This window comes from Cnephaeus nilssonii, assembly GCF_951640355.1.
Source record: "Cnephaeus nilssonii genome assembly, chromosome: 21".
Taxonomy (NCBI): Eukaryota; Metazoa; Chordata; class Mammalia; order Chiroptera; family Vespertilionidae; genus Cnephaeus; species Cnephaeus nilssonii.
Window position 1 is genome coordinate 298,189 of NC_137092.1, and position 11,264 is coordinate 309,452.

At 52.3% G+C, this 11,264-nt stretch overlaps 1 protein-coding gene across 1 annotated transcript; it reads left to right on the forward strand.

Annotated features, from left to right (window-relative positions):
* Positions 1-924: 924 nt before the first annotated feature.
* On the forward strand, positions 925-3,981 carry POM121L2 (POM121 transmembrane nucleoporin like 2; the record flags this gene model as incomplete). Its single annotated transcript, XM_079761833.1, has 1 exon — positions 925-3,981. One exon carries the CDS (start codon positions 925-927, stop codon positions 3,979-3,981), a length of 3,057 nt encoding a protein of 1,018 aa, XP_079617959.1.
* Between the last annotated feature and the right edge of the window lie 7,283 nt (positions 3,982-11,264).

The following is an 11,264-nucleotide window of genomic DNA, read 5'->3' on the forward strand; positions in this document are numbered from 1 at the left end:
CCTTTGAAACCCACTCAGTCCCAAAGCAGGTGTGGCCGCCTCCCGCGTCTTGGCTCCCACCCAGGCCCTCGGGCTGCTGCGCCAGGTGGGGCCGCGCATGGCGAAGGGCGAGGTGACCGAGCTCCGGACCGGCGGTGCCTTCGGGGGCTCAGGCTCTGGGTGGGGAGAGGAGGCCCCATCTGACTCAGAGGACCAGCCAGGAGCACTGGACCGATGGGCTGTGCCTCCTTTCCTCCGCACTGGCCTTCCTGCAACCAGCAGGTGCCAGTCCTCTGCCTGGAGGACAAGCTCCCGGCCTCACCCTGGGTCGCCTCCCAGCGGCTGCATCCCGGCCGACCTCCCACGGCGCGCCCTCTGAGTCGGGCAGGGCCTCCGGCGGCCTCCTCTCCCCACGGAGCCCCGGAAGGCACCGCCGGTCACGAGCTCAGCCACGTCGCCATCTCGCCACGCGCGGCCCCACCTGGCGCACTGCGCCACGCCCGTCATCCTGCTGCGCGGTGTCCAGTCCTGGTCTCCCGGCTCCGATTCAGGGACCCGCGCGGGATCGCGAGCCCGTCTGCCGTCAGCGCCTGGGGACCCGGCGCCTTGTACTCCAGACCCCACCTCCCCATGCACCGGCCCAGCCCTTCACTCCGCGCGCCCCCTCGGAACCCTCCTCTCCTTGTCCTAGCGTATAGCTCAGGCCCCCAAACCGCAGAGCCTGCGGGGCTGCCGCGGCCCTGCGCGCCCCGGTTCCCGCTGACGCTGATCGACTGGCGCGGGGCCCGCGGGTGCGGGGCGCCCCAACACCCTCGCGTTTTCCTCGCGCCGGGATCCCAACCGTCACCGAACCCTGCGCGCCGGGACTCGGTGGAGCCGGCGGATGTCGGAAACCTCGGAGGCCGACGCCGTCCTCAAAGTCGCCGAGTCGCCTCGCTGCTCCGCATGGGCGGTTACCTGGGCAAACAGGGGCCCCCGCCTCCCCCGGCCGAGGCGGGTGCAGACCTGCCGCAGAGGCCCGTGACCCGCCAGCCTTCCCAGGCCCTTCACCAGCTCCACCGGGTTCAGCACGTCCATCGCGCCCACCCTGCGCCGCGGCTCCGACCGGGGAAGAGGCCACGGGACTGGGACCCCGCCAACCCCGCCTCGTGGGTCGCGAACGAGGCCTGGAGGCGCTTCCCCATGCGGCGCCCCCAGAATTCCATCGTGGGGCCGCTCCCCTCGGACTGGTGGGAAAGCTACCTGAAGCGGACCATTTGGTCTCTCCGGCACCCCAGGGCTGTGTGGAGCCCCGTGACCATCAAGATCACTCCCCTGGCGCAGCGAGGGCTCCCCGCCAGGCCGCCGGCGCAGACCATCCGCCCAGCAGGGGCTTCAGCCTCGGAGAAGCCCCCAGACCCGCATGCAAAGGAGACCGTGCTGCGGGTCCTCAGAGAGTCCAAGCAAGTGAGGCTGCGGCTGGAGGAGCCGCCGTCCCAGGCCCCTGAGAGGCCGGACAGCAAGAGGGGGAGCCCCGAGGCCAGAGCATCTGCGTTTAAGCCTCTGGGGAAGAGTGGGAACCTCGCTTCCTTCGTGCCCAGCCTTGGGCCTCTGAGCTTGGGCCTCAGCTTGAACAGGAGGCCCAGTTCCTGCTCCCTGAGCTCCTTGGCCAGCTCACACCCAGCGGGCCCCCTCGGCTCCAAAAGAAACGCGATCACAAGCTCCTACAGCTCCGCCAGAGGCCTCTCCGAGCCTTGGAAGAGACACGCGCCCCTCCAGATGCCCAAGTGGCCGGTGAAAAGGAAAAGCGGTCCTCAGCGGCACTTGCCAGGCCCACTGGCCTCGGAGGAGCCCCCGGCATCGTCCGGCAGCCCCGGGCCGCGAAGTGAGGAGACTCCACGGCTGCGCGCTGGCCTTGCGCCTCCGCTGTCCCTGAGTCCACGCCCCCAGCTTGGTTATGCAGTCCCCGCTGAGGACCTGGCCTCGGGGACAGAAGCTGGGCTTCCGTGGAGCAACAAAACCAAGAAGGATGCAACGGATGCCACCGCAGACCCTGCACCTGACGCTCAGTCTACGGCTCTGCCTTCCCTGTCCCGCACCCTGTCTCCTGCAGGCACCGCTCCAGCCGAGGACACAGATCCTCAGGTGGCATCTCCAGGTCCACGGGCCTCCCCAATGTCTGCGGGAGAGGGAACCAGTGTGGTCCACTCGCCTCTGGAGACGCCCAGCCTGCTGGCCCCACTCAGGTGCTCCCGGCCAGAACCCCGTCCAGGCCCCTCTGCAGGCTCAGAGCCCACAGCTGCTGTCAGCCTTCTAACCCCGGTTCCTCCCACCTCATCTGCCACTGACACCACACGGCCACCTTCAACCTGTCAGGCTGACACGTCTCCCAGGCCCCCAGGCCCACCTGCCATCACCCCCACAGCACCCTCAACAGAAAGGACTGTGTTTGGCGTGGTGAGGGGACCAGCTCACCATCTTTCTGCCTCTGCACTGCCTGCTGCCGTGTCTGCGGACCCCACATCAAAGCCCAGTTGGAGGCCCCCCCCTAACAATGAGGCCGGAGTCTCCTTACCTTCCAGAATCTCAGCCACAACGGCAGCCCGATCCCCTCCAGGCCTCTCAATGCCCACCTTCAAGCCCGTCTTTGGCAGCATCGAACCATTTAAAACGAGGCCTTTCTCCTTCAAGCAGACCTCTCCTCCAGGTTCTCCTGCTGCTACCCACCTCTTCCACAACCTGGGCAAGACCAGCTCTATAGCCACCTCCACCACCCCAGTCAGCACACCCACAGACTCCCCTTTCAAGCCACCTCGGGATTTTGGTGGAGCAGGTGTTACCAGGACCGTAGGCAACACTTCCTCTGACGCTTCCCCTTCTCACACTCTCCTCCTTGGGGCTTCCCATGCCTTCAGGACCAACTTCTCGAACTCAGTCACGGGCTTCATTTTCCCAGCTCCCCAGCTTTCTACCATTCCCATGGTAAATGCAGTCAGCATCTTCAGCCAGGTCCTTCCCAGCACTGTCCAGATATCCCCTAGGAAAAGCACTGCCCATTTTAAGGTCAAGGGCAGCCCTCTGTCGGCCTCGGCCCTCCTAACCCCAAGCCAGCCCACATTGTCATCGGGCATCTGCAACCCAACCTCAGCACTCACAGTTTCTTTGGGTTCAAGCTCAAAGCCACTTTTCCCACTATCCCTGGGAGTCACGCCCCAGCCTGTGTTTGGGGCTTCAGGTGGGCAAAGGCAAGGGGCCCACCAACCAGCCCTTAGCCCAAGCTTCAAGAGCTCCTCTGTTTTAGGAAACTCAGCAGTGGTATCCCCAACCCCAACCCCAGCTCCAGCTCAGCCAGCCTTCAGCAGCCCCACACGGTCAGCATTCGGGGTGTGGACACCCTCTGCCTCCACCTTCCACGTCCCTGCCAGCATCCAGACCGGTGCAGGCAGCCCCCCAGCAGGTTTTCGCTTTGGTCCAGCTAGTGCCACTGGTTTTGGGGTTGTCTCCCAGACCCGCCAGAGTGGGGCTCAGACCTCAGTGTTTGGCAGCACAGCCCCACGACCTTTTGCCTTTGGGGGGTTAGTGACCCCTATGGACTGTGGGGAGTCTGGGGACAGCATGACTGTCCCAGACATGAGCTCCAACTCTGGAGTGTTCTCCATCGGAGCAATGCCCAGTGGAGTCACAAATACCATCACACCCTTTGGAAAAGGCTGGAGTCAGAACACCCAGGGCATGACCCCCCAGAACACCCCTTTTGCCTTAGGGAGGTCCAGTATTTCTACAAGAAAGATTATGTTTGGAGGCCCTCCCATGGCCCCCTTTGCTCACAGCCTCCCTGTCCCCAGACCAGTTAAGACGGGCAGTAGCTTTGGCTTAGGGATTCCCTCTCCGCCTGCCCAGGGCTCCCTTGGGAGAGGGTCTTTCAGATCAGCAGTCCCTTCATTTTCCATTGGTGCCAAACCCAAAACCCCAAAGAATCGGGAGCCAGGGCATTCCCGAAGGCATCATGCCCACAAGAAATAGCTTGTGTCCCTCACCCTCACCCTGACTCGGACCTCTGTGTTGTTGGGAAGAGCCTCCATATCCTCTAATTTTCTAATGGGAAAAATACCCAGATTTAAGGCTAGAGCTTTATGTTCACCTGTGGGTCCTCATCTATATCCTAGAAGGTGGAGCATCAGGATGTCTAGTGGTGACAGCAGAAAGAAACTGGGTGGGACCTCTGGACTCTTGCCCTCCTTCCCCCTGCCCATTCCTCTCTGTATCACCTGCTTTTCCCCTGGGAACCAACATGCCAGGAAGGTAGCGGGCACAGCCCCACCCTCTTGCATCTTTGGGAGTAGGAATGGATTTGAAGTCTTAGTTTTTATTTGCCTCTAAGAAGTGGGTCCCTTTCTCTGGTCCCTGGGGACGCTGAGTCCTCATTCTTGGAAGAAGAGCCCACTCCTCATTCCAGAAAAGGGAAGCTCTTAACCAGTGACCCTCCAGCCTTGGAGCAGGCAGGTGGGCCTTGCCTCTTTGTCCACCATTCTCCAGTCTATACACAAAGACCCTTCGTCACGGTCTCTAATAGGACTGCTATGTGTGCTTTCAGCTGAGTTTGGAGGACAAATGACCAGACCTACCTGTGGAACCTAAGTCTGGGGCCTACCTCACTAGAAGAGTCGAATCGCACCACATTGTGTCTACAAATGCCAATTTTCAAGTGTTTTTGGCTTTAAGGGATGACTTGTCAGGAAGAACTAGGGCCAGGCAGGGACAGGCAGGGTGGTGCAACCATTCTTCTCTCTACAACATCGGCCATGTTGCCTCCAGTAGGAGCAAGAAATGCAGTTAGGGAACCAAAGCTTACATCTCATTTTCCTTTTAATTTGTACCTCAAACCACTCCTCCATGTTCATGTCTCCAGGGGTGGGGGAGGGGAGTCTGGGGAGGACAGGAAGTCTCTTGGGTCTGAGAACAAAGGAAGAAAGCAAAAGAGAGCAGATATCTGGACTGGGCTCTGCTCTGTAACCAATGAGAGGCCTATGAATGAGCTGTGACATGTTCCTTAGCACTGCTTATCATCCCAAAGAAAAAAAAAGAGACAAGAATGACTGACTCCCTGTAGACATCTCTCTGCTGTTTTGTTTTATGGATACCTTGAAAGAGGCCTCATTAGAAAAATAAGCCATCTTAAATTGGTTGATAAAATAAAAATTGTCTAAATAAGTCAATGATGTAGAAATGACTGTGAAACTCATGTCAATTTGGAGGCAGAAAGATGTTAAGAAGCTTGCCCGCGCCCGCCTGTTAGTAGAGGGGAGGTACAGGATTTAAGCCCAAAAGGTTCCAAGGTCTAGACTTCTCCTCCCTCATATAGCAAATCACCAAGGTTAGAACTCGAGCCCAGGTCTCAGTATCCATGCTGGTTGCTTCAGCAAAGTAAATGGGTGATACTGTATAGAACTTATTCACATAATCATGAACACATACTCACTCCCTGTTACATTTATCATAGTCTGTGAGAAGAAAGCCATAGGTTAAGTCAGATCCTCCAGAGATGAGATCAAACAAGGGCATGACTGTGGGAACCCCTTTCATGTCCCGCGTGATTTAGGGTTCCGATTCAGGGTTCGGGTTCTGGAGAAGGCCGCACACAAATGAAAAGAGACTAAAAAAGCATTAATTTGGGAAATGGGGGCCAGGCAGTAGTCCAACTCTAGTGGGAGGACTACTCACTCTGGCTTTGCCATCCCTTTTATTAAGATTAAAGTTATAGGATATACCCATATGCCCTAGGCAGGAAACCCCAATAGAAGCCAATCAGTGAATTTAGGACTAACAGGTGGGGGCTGTTTCAACTACCAATATCTAGTAATTAGCTCTGACCCTTTAGAGCAATTAAGGTTGACCAGCTCTCCGAATTCCCTGTCCACAGCTCTCTCTTATTAAAACAATGATCGGCTTCTAGCACATGACCATGGGAGGTGGTGATGGGGACCATATTGAGAGTCTGCTTGTCCTGCTGGTCTTTGACCCGCTCATCTCCACCTGTGACACTTGTGTGTCATGTCCTATGGTGTCACATGATGAAAAATGAAAATAGAAAAAACTAAGCTTGGGTGGATGGGCATTGACCCTTCCAGAGAAGGCACCCAGAAAAGATTTGTTAAAATAATTTTATTTTACATGTATATGTATATATTACATATACATATTTTAATATATTTTTGTTTAATCTTATACTCATGCACTTGTTTCCATGACAACAAATACTCTTCGCAAATATAATTCTGAAAATTCCATGTATTTTAATGAATGGAGGACACTTAGGGACCATATGCTTTATGCCTATTTTGTGTCAATGATAGTGAATGCATTAGGCTCATATATATTTGTTACTTTAAACCAATTATACTTTATTTGTACATTCCAAATATTTTTCTTAATAATGCTGAATAAATATTTAATACATATCTGTATTAAAATCTTTATCTACATCCATATTTCCCAAGGATTGAAGCTTAGAAGTGGAACCATTGGGTAAATATGGATAAACACCTTCAGACTCTTGTTATATGTTTATTTCCAAATTTTTTTGTCCTTGTGTTTCTTCCCAGGGTTGTTATGAGGAGCAAATGTAATGTCCTTGACCAATGAAAGATCTTCTTCTGTCTGGGAAGCTCATCTTCTGTACATTTTCGTCTGACTTGTTTTTCTTTTTCTTATTGAGTTATGGAAGGTTTTTTTTTGTTTTTGTTTTTTTCTCACTGTGAGGCCTTTGTATTGCAATATTTTCTCCCACTTAGAAACGTGTATTTCACCCAAATAATGCTGTCTTTGGATGATCACAGTGTTTAGTTGTTGTTGTTTTGTTTTGGTGTGTGTGTTTTAAACTTTCTGCTGAAGAATAATATACAGTCAGAGCCTGAACATCGGGGTATGGCTCACTGAATTTTCTCATACGGAACACCATCAATGTAACCAGCATCCAAGAAACAAAATACTATGAATACTCCATAATCCCCTTTGTACAAAGATACTTATATTAACCAACATGTACTTTCAGATTTTTTCAGATACTCCTTTATTCCTTCAGTCGGTCACCCCAGGAGGGTCTTGGGGGGGGGGGCGGGCACACAGTTCTGGGCACCCTTGCTGGTGAGGAAAAAGTGAGGGGGGGGGGGAATAGAGAGACTACACTCAAGCTAACAAAACGACTTAAATCAGAAAGGGCTGCAACATGAGGATCGTTTTCATCTACTTTTAACTAACCTGAGGCCTTGAACTTTCTAGCTTTCCAGCTGTGCGTCAATGCCCAGACGGACATAAATCCTGTGGACAACCCTCTTAAGCGGGGCGGTGGTTTGACACGCGCTGGCACCGGGGACAGTGGAGGCGCTGCCTGCCCTATGGCCCCCAGAGAGGGATGTCACGGCGGGATGGTGGAGTAGGGGTTGCCAGGCGGGGCTGCGGGGCTGCGAGGCTGGGGGCACGAGCTCCGCAGGCCACCCTGAGGGACCCCACCCGTGCATGAATTCATGCACCCGGCCTCTAGTTTTACTATAAAAACGCTCAACATTTCTTTTTCTTCAAAACACTCTGAGTATCGCTTGGTAGTATTTCCAGAATTGCAGTTCGCTTAAGACCCTTGAATAAAACGTTATCATTTCATTCTAACGAAGCCCCTGGTTTGTTCACGCTCGGGGGAGACGAGGGGAGGTCGGAGCAGCGTCTGTGAATCGACTTTCTCTTGATTCCTGAACCAGAAAAGCGTGTGTAAACTCGGACCCGCAGGTCCCCTGACCGCTGACCATCGCTCTGGTCAACCCACTCGTATCTCCGAACGTGGGCTCCATCCCTGTGTGGTCTGGTCTGCGAACAGTTTTCTCCGCTGCAGTGACAGCCGACTCTCTCGGGCCCATTGTCCAGGGTAAATCCTTTTCTAACATCCCATCCCCACTCTTCTCCGTCTAGAGTCTAGACTATCAACAAACTTCCTCTCGCTCTGCTTGCCTGCCGCCTTTCCTTCCCTCTCCTCCATTCACGGGTTTTCTCTAGAGATTTCCAGTTCCAGCAAGCTTGGGTGCTTTCTGCGCGTATTTTCTTTTGAGATCCCGCCCCCCGTCCCCCCCGTCCCCGCCCCCCCCGCCCCCTGCCTCCCTACCCTCACCCCCAAGAAAGAAATTGCGCTCAGCAAGCGTAAAGTTGTCCTTTGGCTTGGTGACTGCAGACACCGGGCTCAGAAAGTGTGAGGTGGGAGTATCAGAAATAAACCTGGGTGCTGGGATTTGTACGAATAAGAGAGGGTTACAGAGAGGAAGTGGAGGTCAAATGAGGACCAAAATCAAGGTGAGGTCCCACCGAGATTTGAACTCGGATCGCTGGATTCAGAGTCCAGAGTGCTAACCATTACACCATGGGGCCCACATGTTTGGGAGCCTTCCTAAACTCTTTGGTGACATAATCCTTTCTCCCAAGCCCCTTGACCTAGGTATAAAGGTAAGTCTGTCTGCCTTTCCTTATCTAGGATTAAGTGGTGGGCGATTACTTGTCACGTGCCGGCCAACTCTTTTTACATCGGAATCTTCTGCAAAAAAACGCGTAGGGAGAGGACGCGTCCGAAACCTGGCCATCTTTCAAGGTGCTTCCTCCCAGGGCCACGTGGGCTGTTAGTAAAATCAGAGTCTTCAGAGACATGGAAGGAACAACCTTTTAAGAACTTCTCCTTACCTCGTATCTCTTGTTGGCTTTAAAAAGTAGATTAGTTGGTACTTTGGAAAGACCATTTAAAATCGAATAAACTTTTTAAAAAGTTGCCAACTATCGTTTCCACTTTTCTTTTTCCATGGGGGAGAGCTCCCACTTTTGAGTCCTCTGCCCCCGCGAACTACTGCTCCCGGAGGAAATAAAAGGAAACACTGTCGGGGAACGTGTCGAATTTATGCGCACTGAATTGGGTCATGAGTGGATTAAAGGATAACAAGAGCGATGGATTGGAACTTTGAGAACATGGCACCGTATAGGTTAGTCTCTGTTTTTTATCGGTTCAGAATCGAGTTTCTCTAAACATAAACACACCTGTGGCCTTTATGGGAACCAAACCCACATTCTCTCTCATCACTGATATTGCTATCGCTCCCTCTCCCTTTCTGAAAGCAATAAAAATCTATTTTAAAAAAGATTTATTGTGTGTCCTAGGCAATATATACTAGGGTTTCACTGACGAACAAAACTGGGCACTACATCTCTTGGAAATTATATTCTAGTGAGAGCGACAGAGGAATTGAGTCATCGTGCAAATTAACACAAAATTTGCAATGAGAAGAGTATATAGTGCTAAGAGAAATATGAAGATTTATCTAGAAAGTTTTGGGAAGTTCTTTCTAAAAAAGTGAAGATTGAAAAGACGCTAATCAGTATAGAAGAGTATTTAAGGAAGGACAACGACATGTGCACAAATCCATGGTAAATTAGAGAGATTGTAAACAGGACAGTGTGTTGGAGAGAAAGGGGCCGTGAAATGTGAAAATGAGGCTGAAGACAGACAGTGGTCTTGGAGAGGATTTCAGGCCATAATCTTAGGGTGACATAATAAATAAGCATAAAAACATGTAGGTAATTGATAGTCAGCTCTTTCATTAAACACACACACAACGGTGTCTGCCTCTTATCCCTTTGTCCTCTCAAAGTACACAGAATTTGAGACCTGGTCTGACCTAATCTCAGTATAGAAGCGCTACATTTCTCCCAAATGATTTGAGAAAACGCGCGGGAATTCGGATCATGTGAATCCCCTTTGGCGGTCTCGCTGGGCAGCCGGGAGACCTGGCCTCCCCAACTGGAACCGGGTTCCCTGCCCCCCGCGGTGCTGTGCTGGGCAAACGCAGGCGCACCAGCAGTCGGATGGTGAAGTATTTCCCCGATGGGGTATAGAGCCCGCTTTCCAGCCTGCATTCAATCAGCTAGAAACAATGTGTTCCGTATCTCAGGCTTTTATAAAAATAAAAATAATATATGTGAACTAAACACACACATCACAAAAAATAATAATAATAATAAAAATAAACACACACATCACCAACTCCATGTACCGTGAAACGATTTCCTCCCCTGCTTTCTCACTTCCCATAAAACCCTCACTCGACCCGGCAAATCCAGGGCGCGCTGTCCATGGTCCTGACTCCTGGAAGCGTGGGGCTCCCTCCTGGCAACCCAGGGGTCGTCACCTGCTGGGCGCGCACCTGGAACCGAGTCAGATACCAGTCCCTGGAAATGTCCGAGCGGAACCGCTGGCTGTCACCACACCCTACCTGCGAGGCCTAAACGCCGGGTCCCTGCGTGTCTGTCTCGCAGACTTACCTCAATCACACACCCAAGTCAACACACCCGCACCGTGTGGCAATCCCAGCCGGGACTGGTCTGTGCGAAATGGAACTGAAAGTTGAACCTATTGACGCCGAGCTTTTCGGTGCCCAGCTGACTTCTGGCCCTAGTGGCCGCAGCACCTGGAAGTCTGGGCCAGGCGACCGGTCAGGCTCAGGGAAGTCCAGGTGTGAAGACGCAGATTGGGCTCAGGTCCTCCCAGATCTGGAGACGCGGGTCGGACTCAAGTACTTGCACCCGGAAGCCCTGATTTGGAGTTGAGGGTTGGGCTCTGGTCCCCGCACCTGGAATGCCTCTGTCTGGTGACGGAGGTCGTTCTTAGGTCTTCCTTTCTTTCCTTTTTTCTTTATCTCCTATCTGTCGAACCTATTCATCATCAACTGTATCTAGGATCTATCCATCTGTTATCTATCATCCACTATCTGTCGCCCATCTACTCATCTATTATTTATCTATCAATCATCTGCCATCTATCCACATACCATAAAAGGTCTTGGATCCAGATGACAAAGAATTGCTAAAGTGCAATGCTAAGAGGGAAGGATCTAATTCTTAAATATAATTTGGTGGAGTTGGAGTTGTGATTCTTAGAAATTCTCTGCATAAATTCCCAGGTTGACAGCATGAATGAGGACGTGGGTCTCAGTGGTGCTCCTCTGAGGAGGACTTTTTGGAAACCTCAAAGGCTTAGGCATTTAGAGGAGAAATGCAAATACAAAAGACCTTAAGCAAGGGTTGTTTCCGCCCGGGACCTTCCTCGTGTCAGGCGAATGTGATAATCACTACACTATGGAAACACCATGCTGAATGCTTGCTTTACAAGGTATATCGGAGTCACATACTTATTTTCTGGGTGTCCCCAAAACTAATACTTTTGAATGATTTTTTCTTTTAGTACATTTTTATTCACAGTGCATTTTTCCTCACATTATTTGTTA